Source organism: Rhodamnia argentea, chromosome 5 (genome assembly GCF_020921035.1).
Source record: "Rhodamnia argentea isolate NSW1041297 chromosome 5, ASM2092103v1, whole genome shotgun sequence".
Lineage (NCBI taxonomy): Eukaryota > Viridiplantae > Streptophyta > Magnoliopsida > Myrtales > Myrtaceae > Rhodamnia > Rhodamnia argentea.
The window spans coordinates 21,489,907-21,508,428 of NC_063154.1; the positions used below are offsets into that span (position 1 = coordinate 21,489,907).

At 40.3% G+C, this 18,522-nt stretch overlaps 2 protein-coding genes across 3 annotated transcripts; one reads left to right on the plus strand and one right to left on the minus strand.

The window, feature by feature from the left end:
* Positions 1-6,671: 6,671 nt before the first annotated feature.
* Positions 6,672-9,493, plus strand: LOC115737240 (transcription factor bHLH63-like). Of its 2 annotated transcripts, XR_004014996.2 has the most exons (7): positions 6,672-7,566; positions 7,694-7,918; positions 8,067-8,201; positions 8,332-8,403; positions 8,583-8,792; positions 8,886-8,985; positions 9,285-9,493. XR_004014996.2 is itself a non-coding variant. In XM_030669276.2 (6 exons), the coding sequence occupies exons 1-6, from the start codon at positions 7,021-7,023 to the stop codon at positions 8,931-8,933; spliced, it is 1,236 nt and encodes a 411-aa protein (XP_030525136.1). In that variant the 5' UTR covers positions 6,672-7,020; the 3' UTR covers positions 8,934-9,493. The 2 variants fall into 2 exon arrangements, 1 of the variants encoding a protein (XP_030525136.1); XM_030669276.2 differs by having other exon boundaries at positions 8,886-9,493.
* Positions 9,494-11,863: 2,370 nt separating this feature from the next.
* Positions 11,864-15,476, minus strand: LOC115737249 (universal stress protein PHOS32). Its single transcript, XM_030669290.2, has 5 exons — positions 15,106-15,476; positions 13,746-13,825; positions 12,364-12,482; positions 12,218-12,294; positions 11,864-12,096 (listed from the first exon to the last, which is right to left on the minus strand). The coding sequence occupies exons 1-5, from the start codon at positions 15,347-15,349 to the stop codon at positions 12,071-12,073; spliced, it is 546 nt and encodes a 181-aa protein (XP_030525150.1). The 5' UTR covers positions 15,350-15,476; the 3' UTR covers positions 11,864-12,070.
* Positions 15,477-18,522: the final 3,046 nt, after the last annotated feature.

Below are 18,522 nucleotides of genomic sequence, written 5' to 3' on the forward strand. Positions count from 1 at the left end.
TCGCTGCTATGGGTGAATAGTTTCGGGGTAGGTTAGTTCCTATCCTGGAACCGGATCGAGCAGGTTGTGGAACCGGGAATCAGTCCACCATGTCCCGAATTGGATTCACCAATCCAGCCCGGCTCCCGAGTGGGTCCAACAATGGGCGGATAAGATTTTTTTTCTCCTTCTATTTCTTGCAAGATCGCAAGTGTGTCTCATTCTATGCAAATTGTCATCTTTAGAGTAGTTATGCTACCTATGCAATCATCATGTTTCGCCTCCTTCCCTCCATGGCTCGGATCTAAGCTCATCCTTGACACCGAGGATGACACAAACCGCTCCGGAGTCCTTTCCAAAAACTCCTACGAACCAATTCATAGCCACACGGTGGGGAAAAAAATAACATAATCCCCGGACAAAAAGTGCAGTGCTTTGCTTTGCTTTCAATCCAAGAAGAGTAAAGGCAAAAGCCATTCAAGTGGCATTAAGGCACTATACCAAGAAACTAGAGCATTAATGTTAAGGGAAACAGACAAATGGTGTTATCAAGAAACTTTACTCTGCACCCCCCACCAAAGAAAAATCAAAAAGCTTTAGAGCTCACTTGAAGTTGAAAGAACCCACGTGTACGAGGAAACCCAATCAAGGTCCCTCTAATGCCGATGAAGATGAACTTAAGATAATTACAGTGGCAACTAACAATGAGGAAGGATTGGACTAAAAAAAAAAAAAAAGAGGAATGCGGCGAGCAAGAGGGAGGTGTGAGAGGCTATTAAGGTTTTTTAGGCTTTTGCTCTGCCCTACAATCATATGTTGAGAATTGTATTAGTAAGAAATTAAGAATTATAATAAATAAAAAAAAGACTATCAATTTGGTTCAAGCGGTTTGGTCTATTAGGATGCACATGTGAGTTGTGCTAGAGAAGTTCCATAAAGAATAAGTGGTGTGGTGTTGAGTAGGTAATATATCCTTGTTGGTGCATAACTCATTAGCTTAAGTTCTTGAGTGAAGGTGAGTCCAACTTGATATATCAATGAGCTCGGACTTGGCTCCCTTTTAGCAATATCCTCGAGTGAAAGTATCAAACTTCTCTTGCGTTCTCCCCACAAATGGTATTAGAGCCTAAGTTATCAACAAGTCTGACCCAAGGCTCGATGTATAGCGGGGAGATTGTTGGGGTTGTCTCACATCAATTGTGGAAAGGGTTGGTGGTTAGTTTATAAGTGTGAGGGAAAGCCTTGAGCTAGCTTTTGGGACGAGAGAGATACAATACCACCCAACACTGGTATTAGAGCTTGGATCAGATATTTCGGATTTTGATTTGAGGCTTTTCATTGTCTGATTATTATTTGGATATTATGTTATTCCAATTATGTCTGGAGTGAAAACATAAATTGAAAAATTTAATGGGAGGAATAACTTTAGATCATGAAGCCTCAAAATGGAGACATTATTGGCAAGTCAAAGTTTGGTAGAAGTATTGGAGGGCAAGGCTAAGTTGCTTGAAATAATGAGAGATGCTGAAAAGAATGTGTTAATGAAGAAACCTAGGAGTTTAATCCTGTTAAATTTATCAGATGAAGTGTTAATAGAAGTAGATAAGGAGAAGGATACCGCGTCATTATGGGTAAAACTTCGGACGTTATATGTAATGAAAGGTTTGAATAATTGCTTGTACATATTGAAGAGGATGTTTCAATTTAGATATACTGAAGGTACATCTATCAGAACCTATCTAGATAAATTTAATAAACTCATGATGGATTTGAAGAACATCGGTAAGACTCTTGATGATGAAGAACTGGGCATGATGTTGTTAGCCTCTTTACTAGAGTCATGGGAGCACTTTACTGATTCATTGTTGTAAGGGCGTACTAAGATTACTTTAGAAGAGGTAGAGTCCGCCTTGTTTTCTAAGGAATGGTAGAGGAAGTTGCGAGATGACAATCTAACGTAGAATGTAGTGCGAGAACTAGTGATTTGGGGTAGAGATCGAAGGTCCAGTAGCAGTAGAGGTAAAAGCATGTTTAAGTCATGCCATAAAAAGTCCAAGAGACGCGTGAAGTGCTTTGAGTGTCACGAAGAAGGGCACATCAAGAGAGATTGTTCTAAGTTGAGAAAAAAGATGTCATAAGCGAAAGACCACAAGCAATGTGGCGAAACTTAGCGAGGAGAGTATTAGTGATGTATAGGCTGTTTTGTGTGTGACTACAGATTCGTAAGGAGACGAATGTTTGCTAAATTCAGGGTGTTCTTATCATATGACGCCTCATAAGAATTGATTTACTACTTACTAGATTACAAATGATGGTAGAGTTTTGTTGGAGAGTAACACAGCCTACAAGGTTATGAGAATAGGGACAGTTCAGATTCATATGCACGATGGTGTGGTGCACACATTGACAAACGTGAGGCATGTACTGGAGTTTAAGAAGAACCCTAAGACATTCGATGATATCGGGTGTAAGTACACCGTTGAAGGTGGAGTGTTGAAGATCTCTCGATATGCCATGATAGTGATAAAAGGGAAGAAAATGAGTTCTCTCTATCATCTATTAGGAGAGACTGTGACAAGATCTGTTATAGTTTTATTAGGTGAGTCAAATTTTAATTTAACTCAATTATGGCATATGCATTTGGGGCACATGAGTGAGGCATGTATGACGATAATGAGTGATAGGGAGTTGTTAAAGGCTTAGAAGACAAGGAAGTTAGACTTATGAGAGCATTGTATCCTTGGGAAGCAAGATCGGATTAAATTTACTACAGATATTCATTCGACTAAGCAACTAGTCGAATATATTCATTCCAATGTTTATAGCTCGTCTCCGGTTCCTTCGAAAGGAAGTACCCGATATACGTTGACGCTTATCTACGATTAGTCCAGGAAGATATGGGTATACTTTCTAAAGCACAAATCGAATTTGTTTGATCGATTCAAAAAATTTAAAGCATTGATTTAGAAGCGATTAGATAAACAAATCAAGTACCCGAGAACCGATAATGGCATGGAATTATGTGGTAAAGATTTTGTTGAGTTCTGTGAGAGAAAAAGGATTGTGAGACACCACACGGTACCTGTGACACCACAATAGAATGACGTGGCGTAACGAAAGAATAGAACTTTACTTGAGTGAGCTTGGAGCATGCTTTCACACGTTAGACTAAGTAAGGAATTTTGAGCCGAAGTAGTGAATATGGCACGCTACCCGATAAATCAATCTACATCATCTGCTATAGAGTGAAGACTCCGGAGGAAGCATGATCGTGGAAACCTATTGATTACTCCGGATTACGAGTATTCGGATGTCCCGCGTATGCTTATGCCAATGATGGTAAGATTGAGCCAAGGTCGAAGAAGTACATATTTCTAGGTTAAGTGCATGAGGTGAAAGGCTACTAGGTGTGGTGCACCGATCCTAGATTACTCGATTTTCTAATAAGCGTAGACGTGATCTTCGACGAGACCGCAATACTTCGACAGAGAAGTCTTGAGACATTACTAGCGGAACTGATAGATCATGGTATCAATAGTGAGGTAAAGTTTCAAGTGGAGACTCTGGAAACCTCGGAGCTAACAGAGGTTGAAATTGTAGATTGAAGCCACAACCATTAGTAGACTCCGAGAGATAGGATGAATAGTGAAGGAGAAAAAAGGCATCACCGCAACATATCCTTGGATCGCACGGAGGAGTCTTGAATGCGATAGATTTGTGCTAAGTTTTAATACCCAGTTGAGTTATTTTATTTGTAAACACTTTGGGTATAGATATAATTTAGGTGTAGGAAACACTCGAGAGATTGTAATTCCGATTTTTCGATTATAATGGATTGTTCTTGCTTGCTCTCTCCGTGAATGTAGATACCAACATTCCGACCGAGTCACATAATTTCTTGTGTCCTTTATAGTTCCTCCTTTATTTTTATGGACTTTTCGCATTAATTTAATTTGTAAGATCCCGATTAGTTTTCGCGTTAATTTTACAACACGGTCTACACCAAGAACCGGGAGCCAGATCGAGTATCACCGGTTCTAAATTCTAGGAGCTGGATCCCTCGAGAACCGGATGGTTCGGTTCGATTCGGTTCTCGAGTTGGAACCCCGACCAATGCTCACCGAAACGAAGGCACCAAATATAGAGAGCTTGTTTCGACCTTCCTTACTCCTTTCTCTCTCTCTTTGGCACATTGTCATTGCCATCCCACATGGTCATTACGACCTCAATGGAAATTGCCCTTGGTCATATCAACCTCAATTGATGTTACCCATGACATTGGGACCTCAATATGAGGGGCCACGATGGCCGCTACGGGGCTTGCCGGCCATGGTGGCCAACCAATGAGAGAGAGTGTGTGTGTGTGAGTGAGTGAGTGGGGCTGGAAAGGCAGCCTAAGTGAGCCGGTCCGAGGCCGTGGAGAATAACGGAGGCAAACATGGGATGATAATTTGGGTTTGTCGGTATCGGGGACTAGGTTTCCTTAGACTTCCCGTAAAAGATGGTATGTTGATCGTTTGAGCTAGTATCTAAAATTTGCATTTTCAGTGATTGATAAAATGAGGAAAAACTGATTTTGACTAGTATAGCATCATATCACACATGGAGGTAACCATATTAATTTTATAAGCCGTTCCACTGCAACTACGCTTGCCATTAACCTTGTAGATATGTCTTCGCTGATATTCGAGTCAAAGCTAAGCAGGAAAGGGAATCGATAACTTTATTTTGCAAAAATAAGTTTTTATCCGAAACTCCTATCACTAATTATAGAAGGAAAAAAGTCACAAAAAATCGCACATCGCGACATATTTACCCTAAATTTTATTATGCGACATCAAAAATCCCAAACTATACTTATCGTAACACATTTATCTTAAACTTTTTCTTGTGACATAAAAAATCTAAACTTGTACGCATGTTATAAATTTACTATCTGTCAAAGTTCCAAATATATTATTTTTCAGTCAAAACAATATCGTTTCTATTCACTGTAGTCATGTGGGCATCATGTTAATATTGTTCCTCATTAATGGAACCTTGATAAAGGGTAAATGTGTCATATATGTACAACTTTGAATTTTTTTGATCTTTTAGAAAAAAGTTTAGGATAAATATATTACAATAAGCGTAATTTAAACATTTTAGTGGCTTTTTGCCAATTATATACATAATTTTTTTAATATATACTTTTTTGCATCTTTGTTTTTTTCTGGGGTAGGTGTTTCCTGTGGCCTTGAATCTCTCGCCCGGTGTACCGAAGCTTTGCTGGCCGCACCACCTTCCGAGTCGCAGTAATGTCCGAGACCAGAAACCGTTCGCGCACGTCACCGCACGTCACCATCTGACATGGCAGCCGATCGAGCTGCCACGTGGACCGATCCAGGTGCGCTTTGAGGCCCCCCCACCCTTTTTTTTTTTTTTTTTGGGGACAGAGCAGGGACCGAGCTTCCTTGCCATCATTTCCGGGCCCAGTTAGCCCATTCCGAAGTACTTTATGTTTTTGTTTTTACTTGTTATTTTCATTGAATCTTCGGACAGAGTTGAATTCTTCTTTGCCCACGGGCATGTGTGCCTGTGTGGCCATCCTCGTTCACAACTTCTGAGGAAGACCACCCCGTCGCGGGAAAATTGCTGGCAAAGGCGGAATCTTCATCTTTAATCAAGGATGGACGGTTCGGATTATCCCAAATAGGTGACGTTGGGAGCGTCAGAGGATCGGTGCCGTGGTCCAACTCCATATCGTACTCCAGCCACCGCAATGGACTAAATGTCTAGCGAGTGACCTCCTCTAGAGTTCTCTTTCTTATTGACTCAAGATCCATTTGGTCTTGATTATTATCCCTTGTACTGTTATCGGGATGAAAGTCTCTTAGAGGGGGGAGCTACTTGCTTGAACTCGGGTCAACCGAATTGAATTCACCTCACGATAATTGAATGAGATGTTACGTAATTAGCAATTGTGATAGCATCTAATTACTTTTTAGGACCAGCACATATCTAAAATTTGCTTCCGTCACGCACTTTAGTCCCAAAACGTGAAATTTCCGTGAGTAATGGAAAGACTAAAGTTCCAAAGCGAAACAAAAACTTTAGAACATAATCGCAAGGGAGTGAAAAAACAAAAAATCATTTTACTAATCAAGGCCGAACCAGAGCAAGTTTTGAGACTTGCTATGTCATTATCACCCAATTTTTTTTCATAATCAAGGGGCACGAAAGCGGACCCACTGACTATTTGAACGCTCGTGAAATATCCAACAAATCTCATGCCAAGCTAGACAAAAGGAGCATAAAAAAATTCAAAAAAGTGAAGGACAACAATGTCCTTTCACTAGGCTCTCAACTCCTTTTTTGGATCTTCCCAAAATGCCAAGCTAGAAAATGCGCAACGACATGCAAAACGGCGTTTTCTCCCTCTTGGTGTCCCACGGCGTAACGACCCTGGGTTGACGTGAATGAAGCGAATCGGTCCTGCTTCTCTTCTCTACGCCGTTGTTTTCGTCGGAGGAAAACGGCCCCGTCCGTCCGTGCACGCACCGCCTTACCCGCCCCGTTCTGCCCCAGCCCGGACACGACCACATGGTGGTCATGTCAGAGGAGGCCCACCGCCCACGCCTCTCCACCTGCTTATTGGATCGTCTTCCCCCAAACCCCACCACAATCCCCATTCATTATCTATCAAAGCCCACTCCTCCTCCTCCTCCTCTCTCTCTCTCTCTCTCTCTCTCTCTCTCTTTTACTGTTGGCAGATTCCGGCGTTACCCTGTCATTTTCTCCGATTCAGCCTCCTCTTCCCTCATCCATTCACTCACTTTTATATATACCCCCACACGCCCCAACTCATTATTCCTCCCCACCTCTCTCTCTCTCTCTCGCTCGCTCTCGCTCTCTCGCTCGTCAAATGCTTGCTAGTTGCTAGGTGTGTTCCGCGAGACTGTGATAGCGAGTGCTCTTTTCCAAAGCGGCAACTAACAACCTCTCGGCTGTACTCTGTTTCCGGAGGGGAGAGGAGAGAGTCTCTTTCTTGGGTATCTGCTGATGAATCTGGCTCTTCTACCGGAGATGCTACGCCACCTGAACCCCCCGCCGGTGAACCTATTCGTCGCCGGCGAATGCGCGGACATGACGGTGCTCGAGAGGCAGCGCGCTCGCTTCCAGTGGCTCCACGAGGAGCCGCCGCAGCCGCAGCTGCAGCTGGTGCACAAGGGTCATTTCGGCGCGGGCGAGTTTGCCGCCGGGTACGGTGATGGGCTCATGATGATGAGCGGCGGCGGCAGCGACTCGGCGCTCGGCGAGGTCGTGAACCTGAACCGCCATCTGAAGGCCGACCCGGGTTTCCTAAACGGGTGTTCCGAGGCCGGAGGGTACGAGATTCCGGGTCTGGGTTTCGGTGCTTGCGGGTATGGGGATGGAACCAGTTCGGAGATGAACGGCTCTATTTCTCGGACTTCTAGCTGCCCTCCGCCGCCGCAGGCCGCGATGGACGCCGGCTGTGGAGAGCTGGCCTTGTCGGAGAAGGTTGGCTCCCAAGTTAGGAAGGAGAGCTCAAGGAAGAGGAAATATGACAAAGTAAAGAACACAAAGGTCGGTCTTCGTCGGGCGAAAGATTTTATTTTTATTTTTTTTGTAATTTCAGTCATTTGCTTTTTCGATGCACAGTTAAAAACGTAGGTACTTCATATAATTGTACGCCTGTCTTGATTGGGTGTAGGTTGAGGATGATCTCAAAGACAAGAAACTCAAAGGATCCACAGAAGAGGGAGAGTCAAAGACAACAGAACAAACTAACGACAAGAGCAGTAACAACAACAACAGAGAAACTTCTGCTAGCACTTCGAAGGAGAATTCAAGAGTTTCCGAGGTCCAAAAGCCCGATTATATCCATGTCCGAGCCCGCCGAGGTCAAGCCACGGATAGCCACAGCTTAGCTGAGAGAGTGAGTCGCGATAGCCTGGTCTTTAATTCCGTTCGTGTGTTCGGATGATCGGTAGAATGGTGTAAGCATGGAAGGTTTCTGATTAATCTATTTCTTGCGCGAGTACTTGTTATTCATTACTTGTTCTGTCCATGTCTGTGCAAATTAGGCGAGGAGAGAAAAGATCAGTGAGAGGATGAAGTACCTTCAGGATTTAGTACCAGGGTGCAATAAGATAACCGGGAAGGCGGGAATGCTTGACGAAATCATCAACTATGTTCAATCACTTCAACGGCAAGTCGAGGTAAAAAGACAGAAACTTATGGCTTTTCAATTATGGGTCTAAGATTGTTCTCTGTTTGTTACCTTGACAATGCTTTGATCTCTCAAGGGTGTGCTCAACTGGGTTTGTTTTTGCTGTGACATTTTCACAGTTCTTGTCCATGAAACTAGCTACTGTGACTCCAAGAGTTGACTTCAACATGGACACCTTATTTGCAAAAGAGGTAATTCTTTCAGTCACTGAAGGAACATTTAATCAAATACATGCTCGCAAGTTTGGTCATTGGAAAAAAAAAAGAACGAAAGAAAGAGCATTATGTTAATGCTAACACAGACAGATCAAGAAAGGTCAAAATTGCCAATTTTCTGATGTTGCTCTGTATTTTGACTTCGATGGCAACAGATGCTTCCCAACTGCACAGCCAGCTTCCCGGCAATTGATATGCCAACAGAGATGATTAATGCCGCTGCCTATCTTCAGTTTAATCCAGCACATCAGGTGCTTTCATGTCCGGTGATGGAGTCTGAGGTTATTCCCAATGCGAATGTCCAAACAACGATTGGTGCTCCCGTGCCGATGGCTGATACGTTCTTCGACCAGTCTTCCTTCGTGGTAATTCCAGCCAACCCTTTTTTCCTGTTGCTCGTATCTTGTGAAATTTCTTTCCATGCCTTCTGATTTTTAGTCTTGCTCATTATTGTGCAGCCACTTCAGCCCTCCTCTGCTTGGAACTTCGATGTACAAAACATTTAGTATGAAAAACATATCAAGGAAGAAGTGCTAATTTTGCCCGAGCACTTTACAGGTAATTGGTGGTGAAATGTCCTAATCTGACCACCCTACTTTTGTCTGATTGAGGGCTTTATCGGTGCATTTAGATAGTGAAAGAAAAGCAAGTCTAACTACCAATGATAAGGATGACAGAGAGACCCACATATCTTAATTATCCTGCTTTGGAAAGATTTGGATGATTCTTGATTTGAAACGAAGAGAAAGTGTATCTGCAGATCCTCTCTCTATAGAAATGTCATGAAGTTTTGTGCCATTATTAAGCTACTTAATGAGTTGGTGGGTATCTAATTGGCTAATGTCAAACTTTTGCAGGTCCAGTTGAGACCCAGTAATCTGATGATGGAGATGTGATGAGCCTGATGACACCATTCATAAAACTAAGAAGAAATTCATTCCAAAGATGCTCTGACCCAAAATTCTTTTCTCTGTTTCTCAAGTATATAGCCTGTATATTGTATTTGTGATCATACTATATTGCTCAAAGTATGAATAAGAATCATGAATACCCCATTTAAGCCCCATCTCCCTGGTGTTTTTGCCGTGACCTTGACATATGCCCTTTGCTCTCTGTAAGGCGCATTAAAAGAGAGGAACTTTCATTAAAGATTCTTGAAAAAGTTGGATGGTGATGGAACAGGGGGACCAAGCAAAGGAACTGGTGCTTTTGGAGGCAAAGAGAAAAGAAAATCATGAAAAGAAAAGGTGGGGAAAACACTGGTGGGGGCTCCAATTGGATGAAATTGGAAAAGGAAATCAGGAATTGCCCTGTCTTGTCCCAATCTTATGCATGTTACAGCTTTTTCTGAACCCTGCAATGGCTAGATGTCTCTTTTATAAGTTTATCATATTAGCCCCTGGGCCATTGTACTGTGAGGCCTAGCATTATTGAGACCAGTACCCACAGCCACAATCAAGAAATTGAAAATAAAGATAATGAATCGAAAAGTTACAGTGATAATACAAAACAAATGAATTGTGTGATTAAGCACTTGATTTAAATACGTCAAATTTCATGTTCAGATCATGACATTTTCAATTGAGGGTTCACTTTTGGAGGCTACTGTCGTAAGGGCTACTCTACAAGAGAAGCATTATTCGATACACATGAAAAAAGCAATGGTATGTGGGATTGTCGGAACCAAAAAAAAGTTAGCATATCCGTTGATATGGGGAAAAAAAAGTATATTGCAAGGAAAATAAATAGTATATGAGAAGATGCTTTAATTTTGACTTTGACCAACACCATCTCAATAACTTAGTGTAATATGTTTGGATGCCTACAGGAAACAAGTTGCTCAGTTTGCTGGGCCAAAATTGACAGGCAAATTGCAAGCATTCTAGTTTAAGGGAAGAGGACATGAGTTAAGTTGGTGGACCTTATCTGCTTCCCTTCTGAGCAAATGGAGCTGACTGATGGGGACTCTGATGGTTACACAATGAAGTGAAAGCAAAAATAAAAGAGAGAGTGCCTCTACTTGTCAGGAGAAAACATATCACATTACTGATGTGTTGGCTGTCTAGCTTAATCAATTTCATACGACTTAAAATTAATTGTCATTTATGTATCTTCTCACCCAGAATAAACACAGGAAATCCTCATCTGATACTTGAGAGAGCATAAATACTGAACAGTAGTTGTTATAGCCAAAATCCTAGTTCTCTATACTGCAAAGACCTGGTAAAGTTATTTTCGGATCAAACGAGAAAGGCATTGCGAGAAAAAGATGGTAGATTTCCAGATGAAATGAAAACTGGATTCATTGTTTGATGCAAGTTTTGGAATGGAATATAATATCGACCACTTGACATTGTAAGAAACCGACTTCCAGTCCGGCTCTCAAAGGTCCACGATCCGATTATCGACCCAGAAATTGCTTAAGCCTATTTCAGGACAGAATATAGCAACATATAATAATACATAAACGCACTCGGTGATATCAGGTTGTGCCAATTCCACCAGAGCGAGAAGGTAAGGGGTCCCTCATACATTATCGAAAATTTTGGTCTCTCAAAATGAAAGTAGAAATCATGTAGATTGATAGATAATAAGTATGTTCTCATCCAATGAATATTCGCTTCTAGGACCTTCTAGTTAGTATCGCTTAACACAAGAGCGCTTTGCGGGCACAACGAGGAGTTCTTACCTTTCAAAAAAAAAAAAAAAACAGAAATGTTGGGACCAGTTAGATTGCCTCCATCTTAGTGCACTTTCCTATTCTTTGAGATAAGAACAACCTTATTTTTTTCTCCATTTTCAAGCCATACATGCAGAAGATGTCCTTATCCACTGGCAAAGATATCTTTGATACTTTTAGGCTCTCAAATGGATGGTGAGAGATTTGGCTTTGCCTCTCCTCTTTCAATGACCCAATTCAGCCCTGACTAATCCCATTGCTTACAACATTCTCAGATTCTCTCTCTCTCTACAATTTCACATAGTGCAGCTCCAAGGAATAAAAGCAAAATCCAAGGAAATCAGATTCTCCAAGATGATATGCATGTATTTTAGAGCACCCATTCAAGATTATGTTGGGAGCAATTTTCTCTTTCTCTTTTGGGCCTCTCAGGTTTGCGTCTTTTCTTCTGTCTGGGGGAATCCTAGAAAGTAGCTAGGAAAACAAACATTCTTTCTCAACTCAGACACAGACAGGAACTTTGGAATAAACATGTCAAGCCCATTTGAGAGTCTTTTGTTTCTTTTGAAGGACCACATTCAAGGAAAAGCGCTCACATGATCTTCAGAACCAAAGCAAAAATGATTTGAACTTTCTAACAAAAGCACCGAGATTTCTTCTGAATCGATGTCTCTGTTGTCTTGGGGTTATCAGAAATCTCCAAATCAGCCTCGTTCTAGAGACAAAAACATTAATGAAAGCATCAAATCTACTGCTCTCAAACCACAGCCTTTTCAATCCCGACAAAGCAAGTGCAAATGAACAAAGGTGCTCTGGATTTCCGTATCTTGTACAATTCACGCGATCACTAATGATAAAGACCTAATCTACATCACCAAAATTACTCTTTTTCTAATACCAGAAATCCACTATTTTTTTTTCCGGTTTGACAACATCCACGCACCAACAGCTTTTTGAGTTTGACTATACCAACGACTCATCCCCAGCTTCTGCAAACGATATGATAATAGCTTGCCGGTTCAATTTCACGCACACATAAGAACTTTTCACTGGAATAATAATAGTCTCCGAAAGATCTGCTTGTATTAGACAAAAAGAAAGAAGTAGTACCTTTGCCCGGAACTATGATAACAGGTGCCCATTTGCAGTTATGAAAGCAATACTCACTGACACTTCCTTGAAGTACACTGCAGAAAAGGTAAATTTAGGATATAGCAAGAGAAAATGGGATTGAACTCTTGAGTACCAGGATTGACCTTTGAATAAGGCTTCTTCCTCTCGTCCCCACTACAACAGCCGCAGGTTTCAATCTTTTTGCCTCTCTGCAAATGACCTTTCCCGGATCACCTTCCACAATCCTAGCGATGGTCCTCACCTGAATAAAGCAAAATTTAAGACCACTTTGGCACAGGTTATATTTACTGCTTGATTAAGACAATCAGATATGGCCCGTCACGACTTCATATGCACCTTCTGGCACAAAATTTGACACTGGATGGAAAATAATTCAATTTATTAGCAGTCGAGTTTCATGCCCGGACTGACATCTAGTCGAAGAACCCCATGCGCAAAAATTAGAAAGAAGAAAATAATCAGCAAGATAATTTCCTTTTTGACCGACAAAATCCAATAGCGTGGTAGAATAATTGTCATAATTGAAGTTCTACACAAGAAAGAAGCGATTGCTTCACCAATTGATTTTAGTCAAACATCAAAATGCAATGCCAGGATAAAGTAAATGTCATTGTTTAGGTTCTAAATGCAGCATGGTCATAGGACGTATTATTCCTGTATTAATTGCATCAGAGAAACAAAGAACTGATAATTTATGCGCTGATAACACAGACAAGTCTATTGTTAGCTCATAACAGAAACCAATAGTTAGAACACCACTGCAGTGGTCTTTTCTTCATCTTTATGGAGACCAAGATACTTATACTTTTAATCTTTTATTGTCTACTGGTCAATAATTAGGTGAATGTGATGAGAATACCTATGCTGAATTTAACAGGAGAAATCTGCTGTTTCTCAAAGATTGAAACCTTGCACCTCCTTTCTCAAGTGATTTTTGTGTAGAATGTATCAAAAATACTAGTCCAAACCCAAAATGCCTAAATCGATCAAGCTTTTCTAATCGTTAGCTCACTAGGACCGCAGGAAATTATCGCCTAACTAATTCTACTGCGCAAAGCCAGCCAGTCATAGGCCAAGAAAGCATGGAACTGGAGTGGATCACACATGATTCAACACAATTACTGTACTGTGATTAGTTTTTCAACCACAGAACCAAAAGAACAAGTCTATGCATTCATTTTCCCCGTAAATATAGGCAAGATCAACAGAAAATATGCAGCAGAATAATCAGTCCTGCATGGATTAGAGCTATGCAAGAACTTTTCTCAATTTTTACACATTTTAGGAGATAAATCAAACTAGGGTTGTTGTAGGTCAGACAATGAGGGTGGTCCAATTTCCAACATTCCATGATGAAAGCGTATAACTATTATTAAAGCTAAACTTAAACTTAACAAAATAGACAATCCTTCAATGATCTCATTATGTTGAAATGTGATCCATGTGAACAGAATTTATTTTGGAGTAAGGAAAAGAGAGGACAGGAGAATGACAAGTCACTGACCATGGCAACCTGAAAAGCCTCAATGGCTAGCTTCTCCATCAGCACCTGACTCTGTTCATGAATAACCTCATTGTTTACACCTACACCAAGTATCTTGATTCAGGTTTTGCATAATTGGATGCAACAGGTCACGCTACAAGACAAGAACCTTGAAGTCCAAAGACAAAGATACAACACTATACAATACACTTAAATCCTTATACTCACATGAACTTACATGTGGTATCCAGTCATCGGATATGTCTAATAAAATTTCAAGCATTATAGCCCTTACACGAATTGATATGAATTACAAACCGCCTATTGACCAGTTAAGTTGTTATTTACCTTGCTTTTTTTGAAGTTACTTGAACTAAAAGAGTAAATCCTATTCCTTACCAAAAAAAAAAAAAAAAAGAGTAAATCCTACTATTAACTCGGTGCCAAATATGATCATTGAGAATGAACAAGACAAAGAAGAATACAACCATCAAGTTCTCAGTTCATTTCCACTAGAAGATCAACGACTGCTATTTGTTTCCTCAGCCAGTAAATTCTACCTGAGTTCATCTTATCCAAATCAAGAATGACCTTAGGAACCAGAACAATCCCAAGTAAAGATGAGCAGTTGTCACCCATTTCATATTTTCCTCCTCAAAATATATAACTTAACAAACTGTGCAGCAACATGTAACATTTCCGAACAGCACTCTTTCTAATGACCCTGCCACCATAAGTTCTTGTGATGGGCATTTATGTTATGAATCAGTCATAATACTTTCTATGATTGCTCATAAATTTATTGAACAAAACCAATAACAGCAGACGACTAAATCTTCCTACAAACCCATTATTATGCTGCCGAATCAGGAAAACAATTTCATCTACCAATGTGAATCTCAATTTTCACCAAGTTTGCTGTGGCAGCTAAGAATTTTAGCGCTAATAGATTTACAAGCAATGCATCTCGACCTTGTATCATCTTTTGTTCTCCATATCTCAATATGAACATCCAGAGAAATAGCTAAATCAAGCATCTTCTGTTGCTCAGAACCCACAGGACAACCTCTTCCTCGAGATTGCTGAAGAATCAGAGGAAATTCAGCAGACAAGGCAGTAGGCAACCTACAAATCTCATGCATATCCAAAATCATTTTCCCATAAAAGGGTAGAGAAGCTACACTCACAAGTAGACAACTCATCTCATACGAGTTTGAGGACTCCATTTAACAGGTGAGACTGGTCTAATAATCGATTTACTACTGTGAGTGATTTATAAATAGGTGAATCAACAATACTCTGTAAATTGATTTTTTTTTTATAGTAATTCAGTTTTCGTAATCTAGCGTTTCTGTATGGGCGGAGACGGCGGGGGACTCACTGGAGACGGCGTGGACGAGGTGGAGGGTGTCGGCGAGGCGGCAGAAGTGGATGAGGGCCCAGTCGAAGGCGTGCTTGCTGTTCGGCCCGTGATCCACGGCGACCAGCACCTCCCTGCCCCTCCTCCTCTCCCCCGTCTCTCTCTCCAACTCGGGAGGCTCCGCCTCCCCCACCACCGGGACCAGGCTGGGCAGCTTCACTTCTCTCCAGCTGTACTCCTCCTCCTCCTCCAACAACGTCTCCATCTGTCTTTCTCTCTCTCTCTCTCTCTCTCTCGATTGGGACTCCTTCGGATTTATCAAGGTTTGTGTTCCAGTCACCGTTCCTACTTGTACGGTTGTCCTGTCTTGATCGACGATGGGGTCCTTATTCAAGAAAAGGGTGCAATGCGTTACGTCCACCGTTTTCCTTGCGTGTTCCAATTGTTCACCGACGCCGCCGCCGTAGTTTTCTTCTTCTTCTTGATACTTTTTCTTCTTTGGTTATTATCACGAAAAACCTTAAATTTGTACATCTATAATAAATTTATTCCAAATTATTTTTTTGACCATAAAAAATCTCAAACTGATACACATATGACAAATTTACACCAAACTATTTTTGACCACAAAAAATCATAAACCGGTATATCTGTGACAAATTCACCATAAATTAATTCTTTTAATCACGAAATACCCTAAATCGGTACACTTGTGACAAATTTACCTCACATTAAATTGAATTAATATCACGAAAATCCCCAAATTGATAAACTTGTGACAAACAAAGGGAAAAAAAAAAATCCCAAAATGATATATCTGTTAAGCGTCACGTGTCATCTAACTCAAGAATTTGATAGTTAAATTTATCGAAAACTAATGAGGGATAAATTTATCATAAATGTACCAGTTCGAGGTAAATTTGTCACAAGTGTACCAATTTGAGATTTTTTGTGGTTAAAAAAATAGTTTGGGATAAATTTGTTATAAGTGTACTAATTTGAGGTTTTTTGTGGTATTAACCCTCATTCTTTTTATTTTTCATTTTCCATGGACATTGGACGTGATGTGTGCCCATCTGCTAATTAGTTGTTAAATTAAGAAATGTTCTGCAATGAACAGCCTATTTTAAATCTAATAATTATTTATAAAATTATCTGTCTTTTTTTGGTCCAAAAATTATGCGTCTTCATTTTTGAGAATTTTGCATTAATACTCCTAAAAGAACCATTTAGCATAATTCAACATAAAAAAAAAAAAGAACCATTTAGCATAAAGCTTGAATAAATATCCCTTTGGACGTAATTTGAATAGTCATATGAGAGCTAAATTAACCAATTTGGAATTCTTTTTGTAGTTTTCCTATGGGAAATACTGTGGTCCCCTAGCTGAATTCACGGGACCGGTCCCGCAGCTTGCATGCACTGCTAGATTAATTCGGTCGAAAAGGAAAAAAAAAAAAGGACCGTCGGATCTGCTTTAAGAAAACAGACGAATTACCTAGGAAAATTAGTTTCACGTCGTAATTTACAAACGTGAACTGTTTTGTCTTTCTCATTAAATGCTATTTTTGATTTATTTCTTCATTCAATGCTATTGCTGCTGGCATTTTCTCTAATCCTTTTACATTTATTCTTAGGTCCCGTTTATTTCACGGAAAATAAATATTTTAGACAACATTTTTTTTTTTCAAAAAGTAGTCGTCTCTATCGACATAACATATTTTTATCATCCACAAAACAATTTAGACATGTTGTTGAACTAGTCAAAGTCATCTCAACAAGAAACGGTTCGTAGATATATTTCCGACTCTTATTATCTATAACTAATTCAATTTTATTCGAATTTTAACTAAATTTGTTATATAGATTCTTTACAAGTGTATATAAACATATCATCTCTTTGTAGATAATCAACGATAGAAAGCAATACAAGCATCAATTCAAAATCTCTCTTTCGTTTTTCTGCGTTATCTTTCTTGTTCGTAGATTCAAGTTCTCTTTTATTCGTCCGCACTTCGGTTCTTATGTTCTCTAAAGATCCAGTTTTAACTTGGTATCAGAGCCTTTTGGTGCAAGCCCCGTTCGTAAACCGAAGGCGTCTTCTTCACCATGAATCTAGTGCCTCCTACTTCTGTGCGCACTTCCTCTGTTTCTGCTACCCCAATTTCAGTTCAAGCAAATATTCCTTCTATACTTGTGGTTGCAACTCCCACCTTCACCTCCAATGTTGTCTCAACTCCCTCACTTGGTGAAAGATTTGATGGTACAAATTTTGTTGTTTGGAAAACTCATCTCACTCCATTTCTTTTAGCTTCGTAGTTACTGTCCATAGTAGACAGATTAGAACCAGCTCCACCGCAATATCTCCAACAAAAGTAGAAAGATTTCGAAGCAAACCCCACCCTCAACCCAACCTACACTTCGTGGTTAACATGTGATCGGATGGCACTTGGCTGGATTTTAGCCACCTCGACCACACCGATTGTTACTCAACTAGCAAAATTCAAGACTTTAGCTTCCGTTTGGAATTATCTCTCTAATGCATATGCGGTCCAATCCTCTGCTAGGGCTACATCTCTTCGGATGCGGTGACAATCCATGAAGAAAGGAACTTGCTCGGTAACATAATATGTTCAACAGGCTATAGAAATTTCGGATCAACTATCGGCAATTGGTGATGCGACACCCGAGATCTTAGGGCCAATTTGACCATAGGCGATGGACGAGTTACGGCTTGGAACTACGGACGATCGGGCACGAAGATAGTCCATCAACCACGGGAACCGGCCTAAGAGCGAATCATGGTTTAGTTAGGTGTTCGGACATGTATTGTCTGCAAGCGACCATGTGTTGGTATCGCCCGACTATGCATTTGGTTAGGGCATCAATTGTGCAGCTGCCCTAGAATGAGCATGGATAGATCGCGAAATCAACACGAATTGATCTTGTTCAATTGCGCATTGACCGAGAATCGACCCCGAGTTGGTTTATACTCGATCAAGGATTAATTCATAGATCAATCATGAACTAGCAATGTACCGACATGCAAGCTAACCATGGATTCGTCAAAGACTAAATTTCTCTAGAACCCCATACCGAACACGCGCGAGCCATGGACCGATCATCCTTGGTTGTGCATTATGTCGTGGAAGGATTATGGACCGTGACAAGCCAATCCTACATCAATCGTAAATTGGTCATTAAAGGCTACCTTGGTTGTGTTTGTTGACACCTGGTTTTTTATCACATTTATTTCATTATTTATTTATTTTATTTTTAGAAAATTATTAAAAAAATAGGTAAAAAATCATAAAAATTGCAAAATCAACTTTGGAAGCCTTGGCCTAGCCTTAGGAACCAATTTTGAACAAAAAATATTTTTCATAATTTTTAATATTTTTTCGAATTTATTTAACTATAAAATAGCCAAAAAAATCA

Excerpts from the sequence above, each read along its gene's own strand:
- LOC115737240 (XM_030669276.2), top strand. The coding sequence starts at position 7,021 with ATGAATCTGGCTCTTCTACCGGAGATGCTACGCCACCTGAACCCCCCG. Across the intron at positions 8,404-8,582 it reads ACACCTTATTTGCAAAAGAG|ATGCTTCCCAACTGCACAGC; the intron begins GTAATTCTTTCA and ends CGATGGCAACAG. Across the intron at positions 8,793-8,885 it reads TCGACCAGTCTTCCTTCGTG|CCACTTCAGCCCTCCTCTGC; the intron begins GTAATTCCAGCC and ends ATTATTGTGCAG.
- LOC115737249 (XM_030669290.2), bottom strand. The coding sequence starts at position 15,349 with ATGGAGACGTTGTTGGAGGAGGAGGAGGAGTACAGCTGGAGAGAAGTG. Across the intron at positions 12,483-13,745 it reads AGGCTTTTCAGGTTGCCATG|GTGAGGACCATCGCTAGGAT; the intron begins GTCAGTGACTTG and ends TGCTTTATTCAG. Across the intron at positions 12,097-12,217 it reads TATCATAGTTCCGGGCAAAG|AAGCTGGGGATGAGTCGTTG; the intron begins GTACTACTTCTT and ends TATCGTTTGCAG.